Raw genomic sequence first — 22769 nt, 5'->3', positions numbered from 1 at the left:
GACAGCCCCTGCCAAACAAAATGAAACAGCCGGCAGGTGGATCAGCATCAAATCCTCTGCTGCTTCAGCTAATAGACTTACCTGCTGTGTTTACCTTCACCACACGGACTGCACCGGTTCAAGAAGGTGGCTCACCACCATCTTCTCTCACCAACAACAACAACTTGTATTTATATAGCGCCTTTAACGTAGTAAAACATCCCAAGGCGCTGCACAGGAGCATTTTAAGACAAAAAATTTGACACCGAGCCACATAAGGATAAATTAGGACAGGTGACTAAAAGCTTGGTCAAAGAGGTAGGTTTTAAGGAGCGTCTTAAAGGAGGAAAGAGAGGTAGCGAGGCGGAGTGATTTAGGCAGTGAATTCCAGAGCTTAAGACCTAGGCAACAGAAGGCACGGCCACCAATGGTTGAGCAATTATAATCAGGGATGCTCAAGAGGGCAGAATTAGAGGAGCGCAGATATCTCGGGGGGTTGTGGGGCTGAAGGAGATTACAGCGATAGGGAGGGGCAAGGCCATGGAGGGATTTGAAAACAGGAGGAGAATTTTGAAATCGAGGCGCTGCTTAACCGGGAGCCAATGTAGGTCAGCGAGCACAGGGGTGATGGGCGAACGGGACTTGGTGCGAATTAGGACATGGGCAGCCGAGTTTTGGATGACCTCAAGTTTACATAGGGTGGAATGTGGGAGGCCAGCCAGGAGTGCGTTGGAATAGTCAAGTCTAGAGGTAACAAAAGCATGGATGAGAGTTTCAGCAGTGGATGAGCTGAGGCAAGGGCGGAGACGGGTGATATTACAGAGGTGGAAATAGGCGGTCTTTGTTATGCCGCGGATATGTGATCAAAAGCAAATTTCAGGGTCAAATATGACACCAAGGTTGCGAATAGTATGGTTCAGCCTCAGACAGATGTTAGGGAGTGGGATGGAGTCAGTGGCTAGGGAACGGAGTTTGTGGCTCAAGGGCAATTAAGGATGGGCAATAAGTGCTGGCCTTGTCAGCGACGCCCACATTCCAGGAACGAATAAAGAAAAGGGTGACCTTTGCACTGCAGCATGAGAAAAGCTTTGAAAATCCCAGAAGAATGATATGTGACCTGCAAAGCAGCAGCACAAACATCTGGTGCAACCCCTCCGCCAAGGCAGCAGAAATCATAGAATCTCCAGACCCACACCTCACTGAGATGAAACCAGCACTCCCCTCCACGGAGAGGAAATCAGGACCGAACCCAACCTCACTTCTTCTCAACTGAGTGTAAAGGGTGCCCAATCATCCCCACACCCCCCCAACCAGGATTGTACAAAAAAGCCACAGCCAACCCCTTTCCCTCACAAAGCATTAAATATGGGCAGAAATCAAGCAGTCAGTCACTGCATTGCTTAAAACCATGTCACCAACTCAGCAGGTCAGTTTATTTGCTGAAGCAGCAGAGGATTTGGATCCAAAATTGACTCAGTGGCAGGAAGCAAAGGGTAATGGTCGACAGGTGTCTTTGTGACTGGAAGACTGTTTCCAGTGGGGTTCCGCAGGGCTCTATACTAGGTCCCTTGCTTTTTGTGGTATATATCAATGATTTAGACTTCAATATAGGGGGTATGATTAAAAGGTTTGCAGCTGATATAAAAATTGGCCGTGTGGTTGATAGTGAGGAATAAAGCTGTAGCCTGCAGAAAGGTATCAATGGACTGGTCAGGTGGGCAGAACAGTGGCAAATGGAATTCAATCCAGAAAAGTGTGAGGTAATGCATTTGGGGAGGGCTAACAAGGCAAGGGAATACACAATAAATGTTAGGACACTGAGAAGTGTAGAGGAACAGAGGGACCTTGGAGTACATGTCCACAGATCCCTGAAGGTAATAGCACAGGTAGATACGGTGGTTAAGAAGGCATACGGGAGACTTGCCTTTATTAGCCAAGGCATAGAATATAAGAGCAGAGAAGATATGCTAGAACTGTATAAAACACTAGTTAGGCCACAGCTAGAGTACTGCATACAGTTCTGGTCACCACATTAAATAAATCTGGAATAAAAAGCTAGTATCAGTAATAGTAACCATGAAACTATCGGATTGTCGTTAAAAAGCCCATCTGGTTCACTAATGTCCTTTAGGGAAGGAAATCTGCCGTCCTTACCCGGTCTGGCCTATATGTGATTCCAGACCCACAGCAATGTGGTTGACTCAACTGCCCTCAGAAATGGCCTAGCAAGCCACTCAGTTGTAACAAACCGCTATGAAACACAATAATAAGAATAAAACCAGACGGACAACCCGGCATCGACCTCAGCTACGGACACGACAATGGCACACCCAGCCCAGTCGACCCTGCAAAGTCCTCCTCACCAACTGGGGACTTGTGCCACAATTGGGAGAGCTGTCCCACCGACTAGTCAAGCAACAGCCTGACATAGTCACACTCACAGAATCATACCTTTCAGCCAATGTCCCAAACTCCTCCATCACCATCCCTGGGTATGTCCTGTCCCACCGGTAGGACAGACCCACCAGGGGTGGCGGCACAGTGCTATACAGTTGGGAAGGAGTGGCCCTGGCAGTCCTCAACATTGACTCTGGACCCCATGAAGTCTCATGGCTTCAGGTCAAGCATGGGCAAGGAAACCTCCTGCTGATTACCACCTACCGTCCTCCCTCAGCTGATGAATCAGTACTCCTCCATGTTGAACACCACTTGGAACAAGTGCTGAGAGTAGCAAGGACACAGAATGTACTCTGGGTGGGGGACGTCAATGTCCATCACCAAGAGTGGCTCGGTAGCACCACTACTGACTGAGCTGGCCGAGTCCTGAAGGACATAGCTGCCAGTCTGGGCCTGCGGCAGGTGGTGAGAAAACCAACACGAGGGAAAAGCCTACTTGACCTCATCCTCACCAACCTACCTGTCGAAGATGCATCTGTCCATGACAGCATTGGTAGCAGTGACCACCGCACAGCCATTGTGGAGATGAAGTCTCGTCTTGAGACTGAGGACACCCTCCATCGTGTTGTGTGGCACTACCACTGTGCTAAATTGGATAGATTCAGAACAGATCTAGCAGCTCAAAACTGGGCATCCATGAGGCGCTGTGTGCCATCAGCAACAGCAGAATTGTATTCCACCACAATCTGAAACCTCATGGCTTGGCATATCCCTCACTCTACCATTACCATCAAGCCAGGTGACCAACCCTGGTTCAATAAGGAGTGTAGAAGAGCATGCCAGGAGCAGCACCAGGTGTTCCTAAAAATGAGGTGCCAACCTGGGGAAGCTGCAACACAGGACTACATACATGCTAAAAAGTGGAAGCAGCATGCTATAGACAGAGCTAAGTGATCCCACAATCAACGGATCAGATCAAATCTCTGAAGTCCTGCCACATCCAGTCGTGAATGGTGGTGAACTATTAAACAACTAACGGGAGGAGGAGGCTCCATGAATATCTCTATCCTCAATGATGGTGGAGCCCAGCACGTGAGTGCAAAAGACAAGGCTGAAGTGTTTGCAACCATCTTCAGCCAGAAGTGCCGAGTGGATGATCCATATCGGCCTCCTCCTGAGGTCCCCACCATCACAGAAGCCAATCTTCAGCCAATTCGATTCACTCCACGTTATCGGGAAATGGCTGAGCGCACTGGATACAGCAAAGGCCCCGACAATATCCCAACTGTCGTGCTGAAGACTTGGGGGGAAAAATTCAGTTGGTAGCGCCACCCGTTAGCACCTTAAGAGGGCACTAAGTGGGGCGCAAACCAACTAGCGCCTGGGCGCGGCGATATCTGCGCCTCTCGCGAAATTGACTGGACATTTTGCGGCGGCGCTAAACACTACCGCCACGATCTCCTGCGCCGGCAGATTGTGACGTTCGTGGACTGCGCAACGCCCCGGTAGCGCCCGGGACTGGAAATTCAGTGGCGCCCCCTGCCTTAACGCCTGCCGCTAGCAACGACAGGTTGAGGGGAGCGTTTTGCAGTCGGGGAGGGACTGGGGGAGCGCTATTTAAAGGCGACCACTTCCTGCCTTTTTTTGTTGGTGACATTTTTGCACCATGCATTCTGAGAGAGAGAGAGACTTCTGGAAAGATTCTACACTGCGTGAAGGAGTTTTGCATACTGAGCAGCACTTTGCAGGTTCATTTTGATTTGCCCTTCCTTGTATCTATTTAGAAGAGACTGTGGGGGCTGCACTCTGAGCTCTTTCCCTGGGTCTCTCCATTGTTCATTCTAGCAGATTTGATGTACAGGTCTCTCTAGGCCGAGACGCAAGGCTGCAATGAACAGGATGTGGATGGAGACCAAGATAAACCCTCCCCTTTAAGATAAAAACAGAAAATGCTGGAAAAACTCAGCAGGTCAAGCAGCATCTGTGAAGTGAGAAACAGAGTTAACGTTTCAGGTCGATGACCATTCATCAGAACTCCCCTTTAAGAATTAGTCGGTGCCAGTGTGTCTGTGTTCCATTGCTGACTGACATCACATGAGCTTCGCCAGCGCTGAGTTAGCGCCTCGCTCCTTGGCCTTTGCGCCTTAAGACAGATGTGAAGCGCCTGATTTAGCGCTCCAATCACCTCCAGGGGCGATAAAAGCCAAGTTTGCAGTCAGAGGCGATAATTAGCGCCAGGCGCTAATCTTTGCGCCCGGCCGATAATTGCACCCCAAATGGGACGATACCGAATTTCTTCCCCTTGTTCTCCAGAACTAGCCGCGCCTCTAGCCAAGCTGTTCCAGTACAGCTGCAACACTGGCATCTATGCGACAATGTGGAAAACTGCCCAGGTATGTCCTGTCCACAAAAAGCAAGACAAATCCAACCTGGCCAATTACCGCCTCATCAACCTACTCTCAATCATCAGCTATAAAGCGGCACTTACTCACTAATAACCTGCTCACTGATGCCCAGTTTGGGTTCCGCTAGGACCACGTTAAAGCCTTGGTCCAAACATGGACAAAGGAGCTGAATTCCAGAGGTGAGGTGAGAGTGACTGCCCTTGACATCAAGGCAGCATTTGACCAAGTGTGGCATCAAGGACCCTAGTAAAACTGAAGTCAAATGGAATCAGGGGGAAAAACTCTCCACTGGCTGGAGTCATACCGAGTACAAGCAAAGATGGTTGTGGTGGTTGGTGGTCAATCATCACAGCCCCAGGACATCGCTGCAGGAGTTCCTCAGGGCAGTGTCCTAGGCCCAACCATCTTCAGCTGCTTCATCAATGACCTTCCCTCCATCATAAGGTCAAAAATGGGGATGTTCGCTGATGACTGCACAGTGTTCAGTGTCATTCGCAGCTCCGTAGATAATGAAGCAGTCCATGCCTGCATGCAACAAGACCTGGATGACAGTCAGACTTGGGCTGATAAGTGGCAGGTAACATTTGCGCCACACAAGTGACTATCTCCAACAAGAGAGAGTCTAACCACTGCCCCTTGACATTCAACGGCATTACCATCGCCGAATCCCCCACCATCAACATCCTGGGGGTCACCATTGACCAGAAACTTAACTGGACCAGCCACATAAATACTGTGGCAACAAGAGCAGGTCAGAGGCTAGGTATTCTGTGGCAAGTGTCTCACCTCCTGACTCCCCAAAGCCTTTCCACCATCTACAAGGCACAAGTAAGGAGTGTGATGGAATACTCTCCACTTGCCTGGATGAATGCAGCTCCAACAACACTCAAGAAGCTCGATACCATCCAGGACAAATCAGCTTGGCACCCCATCCACCAGCTTAAACATTCACTCCCTCCACCACCGGCGTACCGTGGCTGCAGTGTGTACCATCTACAAGATGCACTGCAGCAGCTCGCCAAGGCTCCTTCGGCAGCACCCCCCAAACCCGTAACCTCTACCACCTAGAAGGACACAGGCAGCAGGTGCATGGGAACACCATCACCTCCAAGTTCTCCTCCAAGTCACACACCTGACTTGGAAATATATCGCCGTTCCTTCATCGTCACTGGGTCAAAATCCTGGAACTCCCTCCCTAACGGCACTGTGGGACTACCTTCACCACACGGACTGCAGCGGTTGAAGAAGGTGGCTCACCACCACCTTCTCAAGGGCAATTAGGGATGGGCAATAAATGCTGGCCTTGCCAGTGACGCCCAGATCCCATGAACGAATGAAAAAAAAGAAAGATGTGATTGCACTAGAAGGGGTACAGAGGAGATTTAAGAGGATGTTGCCAGGACTGGAGAATTTTAGATACGAGGAAAGATTGGATAGTCTGGGATTTTTTTCTTTGGAACAGAGGAGGCTGAGGGGAGACTTAATTGAGGTGTATAAAATTATGAGGGGCTGAGATAGAGTGAAGAGGAAGGAACTATTTCCCTTAGCAAAGAAGTCAATAACCAGGGAAATAAATTTAAAGTAATTGGTGGAAGGATTAGAGGGGATTTGATGAGAACTTTTTTCACCCAGAGGGTGGTGGGGGTCTGGAACTCACTGCCTGAAAGGGTGGTAGAGGCAGAAACCCTCATTTAAAAAGTAAATATGCACTTGAAGTGCCGTAACCTACAAGGCTACGGACCAAGAGCTGGAAAGTGGGATTAGGCTGGATAGCTCTTTTTCGGCCGGCACGGACACAATGGGCTGAATGACCTCCTTGATACGCTTATCAATTACTTCATAAAAGGTGATGAGTCGAAGAAGAGATGATGAGTCGAAAGAAGAGATGAATAAGGCTTTTATTAGCTAAGAAGAGACCATGCTTCTTCGTGAGTGACTGAACAAGTCTGAACGAAACCCACACAGTGGTGGGTGGAGTCAGCTGAGGCATGCCTCCATACACAGCGCCACCCAGAGGTGGCAATATACAATACAGTGGTTTACCACATTCACCCCTTGTTTAATGTGAAGTCCGGCGGGGTGAAGGGTACTACAAGTTAAGTCTATCAGGAGGCCTTGTCTGACGTCCTGATCGTCGTGGTGGCGGCGGTGGTGTTACAGCATCCGACGTCGGGTCTGGTGTCTGGGTGGTTGGCGAAGATTCCTGGGGCTTTGGCATGCCGTCTGCAAGGGTTGGGTTGGGAGGGGTGGTGGGGGATAACAGTGGTAAGGGGGATAACGGTGGTAAGGGGGATAACGGTGGTAATTCAGGGGTACCCGAGGGTGCGAGATCTCGTATGGAGACTGTGTCCTCCCGCCCGTCTGGGTATGTCACCCAGGCATACTGGGGGTTGGCGTGTAGGAGGTGCACCCGCTCGACCAGGGGGTCCGTTTTATGCGTCCTCACGTGCCTCCGCAGTAGGACGGGCCCAGGAGAAGTCAACCATGCCGGTAGCGAGGTTCCCGATGTAGACTTCCGGGGGAAAACGAACATTTTCTCATGAGGGGTCGCATTAGTGGCAGTACAAAGCAGTGACCGAATGGAGTGGAGCGCTGCAGGGAGGACCTCCTGCCAGCGGGAGGTCGGAAGGCCCTTAGATTTTAGTGCTAAGAGGACTGCCTTCCAAACCGTCGCGTTCTCCCTTTCCACCTGGCCGTTCCCCCGGGGGTTGTAACTGGTGGTCCTGCTCGTGGCGATACCTCTTGTTAGCAGGTACTGCCGAAGTTCGTCGCTCATGAACGATGAGCCCCTGTCGCTATGTATATAGCTGGGGAACCCGAACAGAGCGAAGATGTCATTCAGACACTTGATGACCGTGGTACTGGTCATGTCTGGGCAAGGGATGGCAAAGGGGAAACGGGAGTACTCATCAACTATGTTGAGGAAGTACACATTGCGGTCAGCGGAGGGGAGGGGCCCTTTAAAATCGACGCTCAGGCGTTCGAAGGGGCGGGTGGCCTTGATCAGGCTTGCTCTGTCCGGCCTATAGAAGTGCGGTTTGCACTCGGCGCAGATTTGGCAGCTCTTGGTCATGGTCCTGACCTCCTCGATGGAGTAGGGCAGGTTACGGGATTTGATAAAATGGAAAAACCTGGTGACCCCCGGGTGGCAGAGGTCATTGTGGAGGGACTGCAGCCTATCACTCTGCGCGTTGGCGCATGTACCACGTGATAGGGCATCTGGGGGCTCATTGAGTTTCCCTGGCCGATACAAGATATCATAATTGTAGGTGGAGAGTTCGATTCTCCACCTCAAGATCTTGTCGTTCTTGATTTTACCCCTCTGCTTATTATTAAACATAAAAGCTACTGAACGCTGGTCAGTGAGCAGGGTAAATCGTTTCCCGGCCAGGTAATGCCTCCAGTGACGCACCGCTTCTACAATAGCCTGGGCCTCCTTTTCGACGGAGGAGTGTCTCGTCTCGGGGCCCTGGAGGGTCCTTGAGAAAAAGGCCACGGGTCTGCCCGCCTGGTTAAGGGTCGCGGCTAGGGCGAAGTCGGAGGCATCGCTCTCCACTTGGAAGGGGATGGACTCATCCACCGCGTGCATTGCGGCCTTCGCGATATCGTTCTTGATAAGAGTGAAGGCTGCACACGCCTCTGGTGTCAGGGGGAAGGAGGTGGCTTTGATGAGGGGCCTGGCTTTGTCTGCATAGAGGGGCACCCACTGGGCGTAGTAGGAGAAAAACCCCAGGCATCTCTTCAGTGCTTTTTGGCAGTGGGGAAGGGGTAGCTCCATTAGGGGGCGCATTCTGTCGGGGTCGGGCCCGATGACTCCGTTCTCCACCACGCAGCCGAGGATGGCCAGGCGCTTGGTGTGAAACATACATTTTTCCTTATTGTACGTTAGGTTCAGCCGTTGGGCCGTACGGAGGAAATTTGCTAGATTAACGTCGTGGTCCTGCTGGTCGTGGCCGCAGATGGTGACGTTATCCAAATAGGGGAAGGTTGCCCGCAGCGCGTTCTGGTCAACCATTCGGTCCATCTCCCTTTGGAAGACCGAAACCCCGTTGGTGACGCCGAAGGGGACCCTAAGGAAGTGGTAGAGGCGGCCGTTTGCCTCGAAGGCAGTATACTGGCGGTCCTCATGGCGGATGGGCAGCTGGTGGTACGCTGACTTAAGGTCGATGGTGGAGAATACTTTGTATTGCGCAATCTGATTGACCATATCAGATATGCGAGGGAGGGGGTACGCGTCCAGCTGGGTGTACCGGTTTATGGTTTGGCTGTAGTCGATTACCATGCGGCGTTTTGCAGTGGTTTTAACGACTACAACCTGGGCTCGCCAGGGGCTAGTGCTACCTTCGATAATGCCCTCCTTCAAGAGCCGCTCCACCTCAGAGCTGATAAAAGCTCTGTCCCCGGCACTGTACCGCCTGCTTTTGGTAGCGATGGGTTTACAGTCGCGGGTGAGGTTAGCGAACAGGGGAGGGGGGGGGACTTTTAATGTGGAAAGGCTGCAGGTGGTTTGCAGCGGGCGATTTAAAAGTTGTTGGTTGCAGACTGTGAGTGGGGGGAGGGGTCCACCGTATGCTAGTGTGACACTCTTAAGGTGGCACTGAAAATCCAACCCTAGCAGGACGGCAGCGCAAAGACGGGGCAGGACTAGCAGTTTAAATTTTTGATATTCAGTGCCCCCTACTGACAGGGTCACCACACAGTAGCCGCTGATGTCCATTGACTGGGACTTGGACGCCATAGAAATGCGATGGTGCGTTGGCAGAATCGTGAGGGAGTGGCTACGTACCGTGTCGGGGTGGACGAAACTCTCTGTGCTCCCGCTGTCGATCAGGCAACTGGTGGCGCGGCCGTTTACCGCGATATCCATCATGGAGCTGGATAGATGGTGAGGGTGGCCTTGATCCAGCGTCACGGAGGCCAGTATGTGGCTTAGTGAGTCACTATAGTCATCCGCCGAGACGGTGGTCGGTTCCGGTGACGAAATGGCGGTTGAGTGCGTTGGATACGATGGCGGCGGATGCCATGCGGCCGGGGGTACACAAAATGGCGGATAAGATGGCTGCTCCCACGGCCCGCACGCTGCGCTGCTGGCTGGCTTCCCCTTGCAGGCGTTAGCGTAATGGCCTTTCTTCCCGCAGCCCGAGCAGGTAGCTGTCTTAGCTGGGCAGTGCGCTCTGGGATGTTTTAACTGGCCACAGAAATAGCATTTTTGGGCCTGGTTACTGGGCATCGAAGCAGTTCTTACCGGAGGCTGCTGTCTCGGTTGGGTCGCTGCAGCGGTTGGTGCCGGGGGCGGCGGTCCCGTGTCCCACGGTTTCGATTGCCATGTCTCGGCGCCGTTACGGGGGTATGCCTCGAGGTTTCGGTGGGCCTCCTCTAACGAGAGCGCAAGGGCAATGGCCGTCTTCAGGTCGGGTTCCTTGCTTTCTAGCAGTCTCTGCCGGGTGTGGTCTGACTGGAGGCCCCTGACGAAGGCATCACAGGCGAGTCCCTGCGCGTGCTCCACAGCCGTTACCGCTTTACAATCGCAGTCTCTGCAGAGTGCCAGTAGCGCCCGTGCAAATGCCCCTACCGATTCTCCCGGTTGCTGCCTGCGGGATCCCAAGAGGTGTCGGGCGTAAATTGTGTTCACTGGGCGCGTATATTGCCCTTTTAGTAGCTCGAGGGCCGCCACGTACGTATTAGAGTCCCGGATTAGCATATATACTTGATGGCTCACCTGGGCGGTCAAAATTTTCAGTTTGTGATCCTCCTCTGTAACCTGTGAGATTGCGAGGAAGGATTCAAAGCAGCTCAGCCAGTGTTCAAACTTGGCTGATGCACCCACATCTTGAGGGTCGAGGTCCAGGCGTGGTGGTCTGAGGGCTCTCAGCAATGTCTGCTGTATCCGTTGCTGTTGTTGCTCCTCAGGTGTCGCCATTTAACTTTTAGCTAATAAAATTGATACGCTTATCAATTACTTCATAAAAGGTGATGAGTCGAAGAAGAGATGATGAGTCGAAAGAAGAGATGAATAAGGCTTTTATTAGCTAAGAAGAGACCATGCTTCTTCGTGAGTGACTGAACAAGTCTGAACGAAACCCACACAGTGGTGGGTGGAGTCAGCTGAGGCATGCCTCCATACACAGCGCCACCCAGAGGTGGCAATATACAATACAGTGGTTTACCACACTCCTTCTATGCCGTAAATTTCTATGATTCTTTCTGATGGGATTTGACCCTGAGCCACCCCAGCCAGCTGTCTACAGTGTCACATGGTCCATGAGCTGTCGGAATGTTTTCATGAACAGAAGTAACTCATTGAGAATCAGCTCCAACTGGGGGTCATGGAAAGTTCATAGAGATTAACATCATAGGAAAGTCCCTACTTCATCTGCTGAAGTAGGAAATGCAACAATGGTGAGTGACTTAAAATGAAACAATGGTGGTTAGATTATCAGAAACTTAGTGGGGCAGATGAATGAAAATTCCAGCCTCCAAAACAACTTGCATTTCCTACAGAGAGCAGTCTAATATCTAGCCTGTAGCATTAATTGATTATTTTCAGTAAAATGATTCAAAATGAATGCCTGCTGGTGGCAAGTAGATAACTGCTTGTTAGCAGCCTTTTGCAAACACATCACAATACACAAAAATTTAGTTTTGACTCCAGTATTTTTGTTCTATGTTCACGTTAATTATTCACCCTATTTTAATCAATGGTGGCAAGCCACAAGACATCGCTTGAAGATCAAAGGCTACAACTGATCTCTGGAACAATTAATGTCTAATATGAGGATAAATAGTCAACATACAATTAGAAGTGAAAGTACCAGCTAGTATGTCTGGATTCCGATGAATTATTAACCTGAGGTTATCATGGGCACTAACATGGCTGTTTGAGGTGACTGACACTTATAAAGGTGAACTCTTCCAATCAATGACCCCGATATTTACTGGGCGGGGGGAGGAGCCATGGGCGGAGAACTGGGAGTGCAGGTTTCACTGAACACGATGGAGGTTTATCTCCACGCCATATGTGATTTTTTCCCCCCCCGAGGTTCCCCGCCTGAAAGCCAGCCTGTCGAGCGAGGAAGACTCCGGAAAAGGCCGCAGCCGAGCGATAGGTAGGTTAAGTGGTGGTGAAGGGGGAGGGGGGGAAGAGATCCTTGGGGGCTGAGTAGAGCGTGGCTGATCGGAGGGGGGGGGTCGGGGTGGTCGGGGGAGTCGGGGGGAGTCGGGGTGGTCGAAGTGATCGGGGGGAGTTGGGGGGGGTCGAAGTGATCGGGGGGAGTCGGGGGAGTCGGAGGGGTCGGGGAGGGTCGAAGTGATCGGGGGGGGGTCGGGGAGGGTCGAAGTGATCGGGGGGAGTCGGGGGAGTCGGAGAGGGTCGAAGTGATCGGGGGGAGTCGGGGGGGGTTGGGGGGGTCGAAGTGCTCGGGGGGAGTCGGGGGGGTCAAAGTGATCAGGGGGAGTTGGGGGGGTTGGGGGGAGTCGGAGGGGTCGAAGTGATCGGGGGGATCAGGGTGATTGGGGGATTGGGGGGAGTCGGGGGGGTCGGGGGAATCGGGAGGTCGGGGGAGTTGGGGGGATCGGGGGGAGTTGGGGGGATCGGGATGATCGGGGGGATTGGGGTGATCGGGGGGAATCGGGTGGTCGGGGGTTCGAAGTGATCGGGGGGAGTCGGGGGGAGTCGAGGGAGTCGGGGGAGGGAGGAGTTGGGGGGGAGTCGGGAGGGGTCGGGGGGAGTCGGGGTGATCGGTGGGGGGGGGGGGTCGGGGAGTCGGGTTTCCAGTTTCCGATTTTTGAAATTTTAACACCCCCCGCCCGATGTTGCCTTTAATTTTTTTTGGGTGCTCGGAAGGGGCTGCGCAGCCTATTCAAAATACCGCGCATGAAGGAGCTGCAGAGCACCGATCGGCCACACAGCTTAAAGAGAACATTCCCCCCGCCCCTGTCCCACCTGTCCTGGGGCCATTAAAATTACCCTCATTGAGTACAAAAGCAAGGAAGTTATGTTAAACCTTTCTAAATACAGTAACTGGTTCAGCCCCAGGTGGAGTATTGCGTCCAATTCTGAGCACCACACTTTAGGAAGGATGTCTAGGCCTTAAAGAGGGTGCCGAAGAGATTTACTAGAATGGTACCAGGGTTGCAGGACTTCAAAAACTGGGGTTGTTCTCCTCAGAGTAGAGCCTGTGCCGGCTCTTTGAAAGAGCTATCCAATTAATTCCATTGCAAGTTTTTCCCCTCCAATTGCCTTTTCAAAGTTATTGGCCCAGAAATTCAGGTCGGGGGCTTCCCGCGGGTGCAAGCCTCCGACCTGCACTTACCTAGCGCGCCGGCCGTTGAGCTGTGGGCCCGCGTGGGATTCCAATCCTGGGCTTCCTCCAACTGCCGGCGCGCAGTGCTTGCGTATCCCAGGGGTGCAGTTAGTTCGAAGTGTCCCCTGGGATCACGTGGGCCACGGAGAGCCAATGGTAGCAGGGAATCTGTATTCATAGATTTGAGAGGAAGAGCTGTCAAATCTATGAATACAATTCAGCCCCAAAACATTACTAAAACTTCAAATAAATATTTAAAAAATCACATTTTAAAAATAACTATAAATTACATAAAATAACTATTTTAAACAATAATTTACATTTTTGAAAAAATTAATTACAGTTTCTAACAGGGCTAAAAATAAACTTACCTTTCTTTAAAGTGTTTAAAAATAATAAAGCTGTGGAAAAAATGTTTTAATTTTACTTAATTCACCACTTACCTTGTTAAAAGCAGGCCTTGCGCCTGCTTTTTAAAAGTGTAACTGCTGGAGACTTACCCACCCGGAGAAACCTGCAAAAAAACCGGAAGTTCCAGGCGCACGCGCTGCCTCTCCAGCGTACGCGTTCAACCTCTGAACCCCTTCCTTTAAGGGAACGGAAGTTCCGGTTTCCCGCGTATACGCAGTGCATGCACGAAACCGGCACCTTCGTTGGGCCTACGCGTAAGTACCCAGCGCGTACTCACCCATGGGGACCCGAAGTTCTGGCCCAATATTAAATCTGCTTCCACCACCCTTTCAGTCAGTGTATTCCAGATCACAACAACTCATTGCATAAAAATTTCTCCTCATTTCGCTTATGGTTCTTTAGTTAATTATCTTAAATCTGTGTCCTCTGGTTACTGAACCTTCTGCCACTGGAAACAGCTTCTCCTTATTTATTCTATCAAAACCCTTCATGATTTTGAACACCTCTTTCAAATCTCCCCATAGCCTTCTCTGCTCTAATGAGAACAATCCCAGTTTCTCTAGTCTCTCCACATAATTGAAGTCCTATATCCCTGATACCATTCTATTAAATCTCCTCTGTATTCTTTCCAAGTGTGGTGTCCAGAATTGGCCAAAATTCTCCAGCTGGGGCCTAGCCAGTGTTTTATAAAGGTTTAGCATAGATTCTGTGCTTTTGTGCTCTATGGAGGTTAAATTGGCTAACCCCCGAAAACGGGCACGGGGATCATGGTATGTGATTAACCCACACCCGTTCATTGCGTTGCAGGCAGCATGTTAAATTCATGCTGCCTGCTGTTTTAAATGATTGCTACGTGCAGCCATCACTACTCGCACTGTTCATTGGCCGCACACATCAGCAGGGGACCGATATTGTGAATGGCTAGCGCCACTTAAAGGCAGCCTGCACCTCTTAAAGGGGAGGTGCATTGTGGCTGCAAGAAGTGGTGGGAGTTTTTTGAATAATGAATCTGGGCAGTGATACCTTAAGCAATGGCTGAACATGTGAGAGCGAGCACCAAGGTTTTCTGACAATGCACTGGAGGTCTTGGTGCAAGATGTGGAAAGGAGAGACATCCTGTATCCACAAGGGAGCAGGAGGCCTTCCAGACATATGCTCAGGAGGCAGTGGGAAGAAAGTAGCATGGAGGTCAATGCCAGGAGCCTTGCTCCAGGAACATGGACGCAGTGCAGGAAGAAGTTTAACGATCTGACACAAGTTGTCAAGGTGAGTTCATCTTCAAATGGCAAATCCTATCAACTGCACCACTAGCCTCATCCACTGCTCAATTCACTACACCCCCATCACCCACCTACCAACAATCTCCATCAATCTGTACTCAACCCTTTAATTCATACGCTTCACACACTCAGCACTGTTGCAAGCCTCGCACCCACAACTCGCACACACTGGCAGCTACTCAACCATGACTGCCACATCCAATGCATTCCTTGCCCTGCTTTGAGGTTGCAGCTGTGGCTGTAGCTGTTGGCAGATTTTAGTCATGACCTCTTTTGTGAAGCAAAGACGTCTCACATGCATTGGTCCTCACTGAAGTTGAGGTAAGAGAATTGCTCCCTAAAGACCCTGGGCTGATATGGAATCCTGCCGAGAGGCTTTCTCCCCTCCCTCCTCCTCCTCCTCTCCCTCTTCTAGTAGCTTGTCCTGCTCTGAGTGGCCTCTCTTCATTCTCCCAGTCATGCTCAATTTCCAGTGAAGCAACTTGTTTCAGCACAAGCTTTTAAATGAACAGCCAAGTACTTCAGCACCACACCCTGTGGACTATTCAAACATTAGCCAAGTATAAGAAAGCTCCAAAAACATGTACAATTGCACCAGCTGTTCCTCTGTTAGCCTCGCGAAACTGGCAACTCGCCCTCAACCTCCCTGTGAGTTTCATGAAATTACTGTATTTGCGCATTAATTGCCAATTAAACCTGCCACAGAAAGTTAGGGCTGCTACTCAATAGTGCAAGTATCTTTTTAATGAGGATATTCACGTTACTGCAATGCCACTCAACGTCTTCAGCCCAGAAAGGGAACAATTTAAACTGTTGAGTCTCATTCCTACAAGGAGTAAATTGTGAGAGATTTTTGTAAATATTAAATGAAATTTTTTTTCTTACTTTCCTTTCTGTCTATTTTCTCTCTCTCAGTCCAATCTTTGGTTCCCTCACTTTATTTCTTTTGCTGTACCTGATTTGATTCTAATTCACCCTATTTCCTTCTCTGTCATTCCTCTGTTTCTTTCTCAATCCTTAAACCTCATTGGTTAATGAGATAGTTAGTTGGTCTCGTCATTCACCAAGGTCACAGGTGCCCCATTGCCCTCACTGCGCCAGTATCAGCTCGCATCTCCACCATCTTGCAGGGCAAAAGATTTTTGAGCTGAAGGGCGAGGGAAAAAGTCTCAGTAAGTGAGATGCCCCGCTCCAGCAAAATCTGGGCTATTGTAATTTTTGAGGCTTAACAAGTCTCTCGCTTGCCAGGAACGGGAGTCTCCAACTATCCCAGCACAGCACACGTCAGAAAAACTGGGCACACAATAGCCACATGACTTGGTGTCAGGAATTTACGGCATGGCACTCCCTGCACATGTGACGGGTACATCGTAAATTATTCTCTGAAATCTCAGCACAGATGGTACAATAAATTTTTTGTTATAATAAAGTTTTTTTTCCTGTAGAGGTGTAAATCCATACCAGTCGAAATTCCAGCATCCCTGTTCCATTACCCGATGTGTGGTGGGGCAGGATTTTTGACCGACCACATCTCAAAACATTTATCATGTCCCAAATCGCGGGGATAGGATCAGTTTAATAATCGGGGCAGGTGGACAATCAGAGCAGTGTGGTGCTGCTCCGATGAGGATAACAGAGGCCTTTATTGGGTTGAAGGTGACTTAAATTTTTAAAAAATTTCCCTTGAAGGGAAAGAAGAGCTATCAATTGGAGGTAATTAATCCCCTCTGAGATGGATTACATTAGCTCTGTGAGTTCTTTACAGCCTTCAGCAGGCCCACAATAGAACCATACTTGATCGCGGCAGGCGTGTCTTCCACTGGGCCTAACACTCTGGCTGAAATTCTTGGGGTAGACTAGCTATTGTCATAGACTTTAATGGAATATCTAGTGAGAATGGGGGAGTTTTTTTTTAACGGAAGCTTTCTTAAAACTGAGGGATTTTAAATTAATTGTACATTAAACATTTAGTTGTATATTAAAATAGACAACCATGATATATGGGATGAATATTATAGTCTGCAAAACAAAGAATACACAACTATTTTCAAATTCATCGAATGCAATGTTTCTCTGAATGACACGTACTTACTAACAGTTTGTTTAGAGTCTGAGAACCAAGTATTATACGTTGCCACATCCACACCACTGCGGACAGATCCTTCATCTTTAGTTGAAATTGTAGCTTTGATGGAGCGACCACCCTCTCCCTGCACCAGCCAATAGTTACTGCTGTTTTTGCTGCAGTTCACTAAGCTCAGTGAATCAAACGTCTGTTCTTTGCTCAATAACAGAACCCGAAATACACATTGACCTAAAAAAACACAAACAAATCCAAAGGAATTAGAATACTCACTTCACCTATTTTTGTGTGTAAGCCAACTGGATCTTCTTAGCTAGATACTTTTCATCCAGAACTAAGGAACAAAATTTCCCCAGGACTGCACCCATGCACATAAACGGGATTTCCTCTGCATTTCCAGCAAATTTCCGGTGGTGGAGCAAGAAGAGCTTCAAGGAAATTCCCGGCCTAAGTTGCCTAACAAAAACAACAAAACTTTCCTTTATATAGTGCTTTTAACATGGAAAAATGTGCCAAAGCACTTCACAAAGGCATAATCAGACGAAAATAGACAGCGAGCTAAAGGAGATATTAAAAGGCATGACCAAAAGTTCGCTCAGAAAGATAGGTTTTAAGGCGGGTCTTAAAGGAGAGGGAGGTCGAGAGGTGGAGGGGTTTAGGAAGGTAATTCCAGATCTTGGGGCATGATTGTCAATGGTGGAGCAAAGGGAGAGGGGATGCACAAGAGGCCAGAGTCAGAGGAACAGAGAATTCTTGGGGGGGGGTGCAGTTGTATGGCTGGAGAAGGTTACAGAGATAGGGGGAAGCAAGGCTGCGAAATTATTTAAACACAATATCATATTGAAGGACCAGGAGCCAATATAGGTCAGCAAGGAAAGGATGATAGGCGAGTGTGACTTGGTGCAGGAAAGAAAACAGGGAGCAGGAAGCAGAGTTTTGGATAAGTTAAAGTTTATGGAGGGTTTACAAGTCTATATCAATGATCTAGACTTGAATGTAGGGGGTATGATTAAGAAGTTTGCAGATGATACTAAAATCGGCTGTGTGGTTGATACTGAAGAAGGAAGCTGTAGACTGCAGGAAGATATCAATAAATTGGTCAGGTGGGCAGAACAGTGGCAAATAGAATTCAATTCGGAGAAGTGAGAGGTAATGCATTTGGGGAGGGCTAACAAGGAAAGGGAATACACATTAAATGGTAGGACACTGAGTAGTGTAGAGGAACAAAGGGACCTTGGAGTGCATGTCCACAGATCCCTGAAGGTAGCAGGCCAGGTAGATAAAGTGGTTAAGAAGGCATACGGAATGCTTGCCTTTATTAGCCATGGCATAGAATACAAGAGCAGGGGGGTTATGCTTCAACTGTATAAAACACTAGTTAGACCTCAGCGTGCAGTTCTGGTCACCACATTACAGGAAAGATGTGATTGCACTAGAGAGGGTACAGAGGAGATTTACAAGGATGTTGCCGGGAGTAGAGAATCTTAGCTATGAGGAAAGACTGGATAGGCTGAGTCTGTTTTCCTTGGAACAGAGGAGGCTGAGGGGAGACCTTATTGAGGTGTATAAAATTCTGAGGGGTATAGATAAAGTGGATAGAAAGGACCTATTTCCCTTAGCAGGGGGGTCAAAAACCAGGGGGCACAGATTTAAAGTAACTGGTGGAAGGTTTAGAGGGGATTTGAGGGGCAATTTCTTCACCCAAAGGGTGGTGGGGGTCTGGAACTCACTGCCTGAAAGGGTGGTAGAGGCAGGAACCCTAAACACATTTAAAAAGTACTTGGATGTGCACTTGGGATGCTCTAACCTGCAGGGCTACGGACCAAGAGCTGGGAAGTGGGATTAGGCTGGATAGCTCTTTGTTGGCCGGCGCGGACACGATGGGCCGAAATGGCCTCCTTCCGCGCTGTAACTTTCTATGATTCTATGGTTGATAATAGGAAGCCAACCAGGAGTGTAATGGAATAGTCAAATCTGGAGTTGACTGTCTTAGATGTGCTGAGTCTCAATGGATTGATTTTTCTTCATTTGACCTGTTCTGAGACACTAGGCAAGTATGCACCTTTTTACCTCTGCTATTTGCTTTAGCAACTGAACCACTGGCTGTCAATATTCATGCCCCTTTAGACATTTGAGACCTTGGAATGTGAAGAACATAAAATGTCCTTTTATATTGTGATCTTTTATATATTTCTGGTCTCCAGCTCTCCTGTAGTGTATTGGGCATTATGACTCTCCATTGGATAGAATGTTAGAATTTACAAAACATGTATAAAATTAATTACATCAGGAACATGGGTTACATTCCCCTCCCTGGCCACTGTCTCAGGTTGAATCAGACAGTTCACAACCTCGGCATCCTACTCAACCCTGCTCTGAGCTTCTGACCCCATAATCTTCTCCATCACAAAGACTACCTATTTTTGGTGGAACAGAGGAGAGTTTGGGGTGATTTTATGTTTCGAGGATTGATTTTATGTTGAGGGTTAGCACAGAATAAGCTCCTTTGCTGTTTTGACATTTTGAGAAGAATAATAAAGTTTGTAAAATACAATTTGCACTGGGTGTTATTTATTTGCCTGTTTAATGTTAAATAAATTTATCTGTTGTTTTATAGCCTGAGTGATGGTCTGAAAGAGAATTATTATTCTCTCTTCCAACATAAAAGTGACCATGTGGTTACACGGGATATACTGCAGTCTGCTGTAGGAGATATGAGGTCTACTTCTGGGAGTTGCCAGTGTTGCTGAACCCAAAGAGAACATCTAGCATTAAAAAAAACAAAAAAGGAAACACAAGCTTACAGTTGCATATCTTCTAAAGAGACAAAGTCCATCACATATATCTCTATTGAATCAAACCCACTGCTTTGTGTCTTTGGAGATCCCATTGGATTCTACTTATGGGACACTCAATCAACCTTCTGTTTGCATTGTATGTTGCCTTCCCGTTTTCTGGAAGATGCCATCTCACACAGATAGGAAAAGGTGATTTGTGGAAAATGGCTCAACTGGAGAGAATGATCTAATCACCTCAACTACCCCAGGCTAAATGTACTCATATATGAACCTAGCTTTTGTAATATGGATACAGTTTAGACTCGAATGACAAGTGGTGAGTTATAAACAAACTTAAATGGAAGTGTGCTGTTTGCCCTCGATTTAGCAAGATCAGCCTATTAGCATATCTTAGGGGGATTATGAAAAAGAACAACTGCATGAAATGAAATTTAAAGGGAAGAGGACAACTATTGGGAAATTTAGAATAGGGAACAACAATTCTGAAAGCCTTTAAAAAGGCTCCGAAGGCATCTCAATCCATTAGCAGCCTATGCCAGAGCTGAAAGGACAGGTGACTAAGAAGTGACAAGCAAAATGAACGGAAAGGAAACCCAAGGTGCAGGCATGAGTCTGCAGGTTAATGATGCAGTAGCCCAGTACCCATTCTTTGGCTACTGAAGTGCATGTTGTGCTGCACGAGGTGCTTTTGAGGAACATGGCCTCTGATGTCAATCCACAGCACCATGCCCATTAGCACAGCAGTATTTCTTGAGATGGAGCAGAGATTCAGGCCACAGCTGACCATTACTGGCACTGAACAGGACAGCTCTATGTTGCATGGTAGCTTCTAGTGTCATTGCAGCAGATGGCATAGCTTTACATCTGGCTCCCTGCTGACCTGGACCCTGTGTAAACAGTTCCCCATAGTTATTAACAGGTAGGTGTACCAGGGCCTGCAGATATGTAGCATCTTGGCAGCTGTGACCAATCTGGGTACATTGCCTGTTGATCACCCAGACATACTTTTTTCATGCAGTGCCACTAAGCATGACATACTGTGATTGGTGTGCTTCCAAGGAAGCATCCAGTATTACGCTGAGTCATTTACATATGTAGTGTCAGCTGCTTAGCTTCCTTTGGGAACAGGAGCCTCTGCATGCACTAAATGTCTGCCCAAATGAGGTCTGGGTACCTCTGTCTCCAGATGCGGATGAGAGGGTATCGGCAGGTGGGCACAGAGCATCTCTTATGCGCCCTGATCTGCCTGGCATCTCTCTGTAGGTACCCTTCCAAAATCTTGGGTAGGAGGAGTCCCATTAGGAAACCCGTTGGAGCCAATAATGATGCTGGGGGAAAATATTGAACAATTGGCACAAAGAAGCTGCATGCCAACAGAAAAAAATGCCAAAACCAGTCAAAAAAATGACAAATATTAAAAATTCAAGTCATTTAATCTGTATCCTTTACATCAACTACTGCCACAGCTGATTCCCTAGCAACACTGGACACCCACTTCACATTGGCATTAAGAATTTATATCCTACACACCTGAATGCCAGAGAATGGCATGCAGGATAGATGTGCCACCAATGCATAAATTAAATGAAGCATCCATTTGTTTTCTTCCACTACCACTGCTCATTATCTCCATAAACTATGCCACGGCACCAAGTGGGCAGTGTTCCAGCAGGACGGAACTCCCAACCTTCTATTCACTAACTAGTGCTGATTTATTCTAGAACGACGGATGGCCAGCGTGGAAAATTCAGGTTATGGTGTCCCTTTTTGGATTATTGTGAAAAAGGAAGTAGTGAGCTGCGCTAGTAACACAGTTTTCAATGTCTTGCTGACGCTTAATGTTCTGACCATTTTTCTTTCCCTCCCCCCAACCCCCATCTCACTGTCTGCCTCAAGCACTGACCTGCTTGTATTTATTCCTTCTCCCCGTCTCCATATTATTATTTTTTTCCCATTTTTTCCTAATTTTTAGGCTTGAAATCCACTTGTCTATCACAAATATTCATTCCCCATTATGGAGCATTTAACATCACACCTAAGGTCCTTCCTAGGGTAAATTCCATGACATGTGATACTGTCCCAGCCACCCCTGCCAATATAGGCCCGAGGAGGTTTCTTATAGAAATCCTTGGCCTAATCCTTGTTGAAACTCTCACCGTAATACTTTTTAAACTTAGTCTAAATGATCTTTTAATGTACCTGTTGATTGCCTTAAGCTTGACTGTTACCAGCTTGTATTTAAGTTTTTTTAAGTTAAGTTTATTATTGCAAAATTGTCATTCTGCTGTATACTGTGTGGCCCTGACTTTTTATTCCTTTATTTGTAGTTTTGCTGGGTTTTTCCATTTCATGTGGTAGTTATGTAATCAAAAGTACTAAAATAAAAAGTTTAAATGCCTCTTTTACTGAGTAAGGATAAAAGCCATACTTCTTATTCAATATAAATGTCACATACATGTAATTTATATGACACTGTGTGCTTCTAAAGAAATGAAAAGTTATGCAATAACCACTTTTCCAAGACAAGAATACTAGGTAAATTCAGTGTTCCAATGCTCCCAGTATTGAGCTGCACTTGAAGGGAACGCAGCTCAGGGATAGGACTACAACATAGCAGACTTAATTCTCTAACCCATGCTCCCTCCGAGCATGGCTCGATGTTGGGCAATGCAGGAGTGCTGAATTTACCCACGCATCTCCTCTTCGGCATTATTGAACAACAAAGATGTTATTACAAATTACTAATTAATTTTCAGTATTCTGCTCAAGTTGTAACTTCCTGAAAACAACTTCACATAAATTCTGCTCATACCTTCCCTTAGTGGTTTGGTCAGTATATGCATGGCATATTGTGGTATGGATGTTCTTACCACTTAGCTGTAGATAACCCTGTAAGGCAATGCCCCAATGGATAGTATGATGCTGGCTGAATAAACAGCACAACTCTTACCATGCATTTTGCTGGTAGGCTGTGTATTTAGCTGCTTAAATTCCAGCAGCATCTCTGTTCACACTTGGGAGTCTCTATGCCTTGGGTTTTGCCAATTTGTAGCTAAGATCTGTGGACTTAGGTATGTGGGGTAAGCCCCTGTGGGAAAAGAGTACACATTTCA

At 48.1% G+C, this 22769-nt stretch overlaps 1 protein-coding gene and 1 long non-coding RNA gene across 2 annotated transcripts in view; one reads left to right on the top strand and one right to left on the bottom strand.

Annotated features, from left to right (window-relative positions):
- LOC147107671 (suppressor of tumorigenicity 14 protein homolog) overlaps positions 1 to 22769 on the bottom strand; it is an 83064-nt gene that overhangs the window by 26014 nt on the left and 34281 nt on the right. The window contains exon 7 of the mRNA XM_086006897.1: positions 16864 to 17089. Coding sequence (XP_085863023.1) covers positions 16864 to 17089 — 226 coding nt within the window. The remainder of the gene's footprint in view (positions 1 to 16863; positions 17090 to 22769) is intronic.
- Positions 11762 to 22058, top strand: LOC147107672 (uncharacterized). The gene is made up of 2 exons (XR_015080848.1): positions 11762 to 11887; positions 19476 to 22058. It is a non-coding gene; the product is annotated as an uncharacterized LOC147107672 (long non-coding RNA).

Source organism: Somniosus microcephalus, chromosome 14, assembly GCF_052327205.1.
Source record: "Somniosus microcephalus isolate GS21.2 chromosome 14, FLI_Smic_1.0, whole genome shotgun sequence".
Classification (NCBI taxonomy): Eukaryota; Metazoa; Chordata; class Chondrichthyes; order Squaliformes; family Somniosidae; genus Somniosus; species Somniosus microcephalus.
Note: the sequence above shows the minus strand (reverse complement) of the source record. Positions and strands in the feature narration are given on the sequence as shown.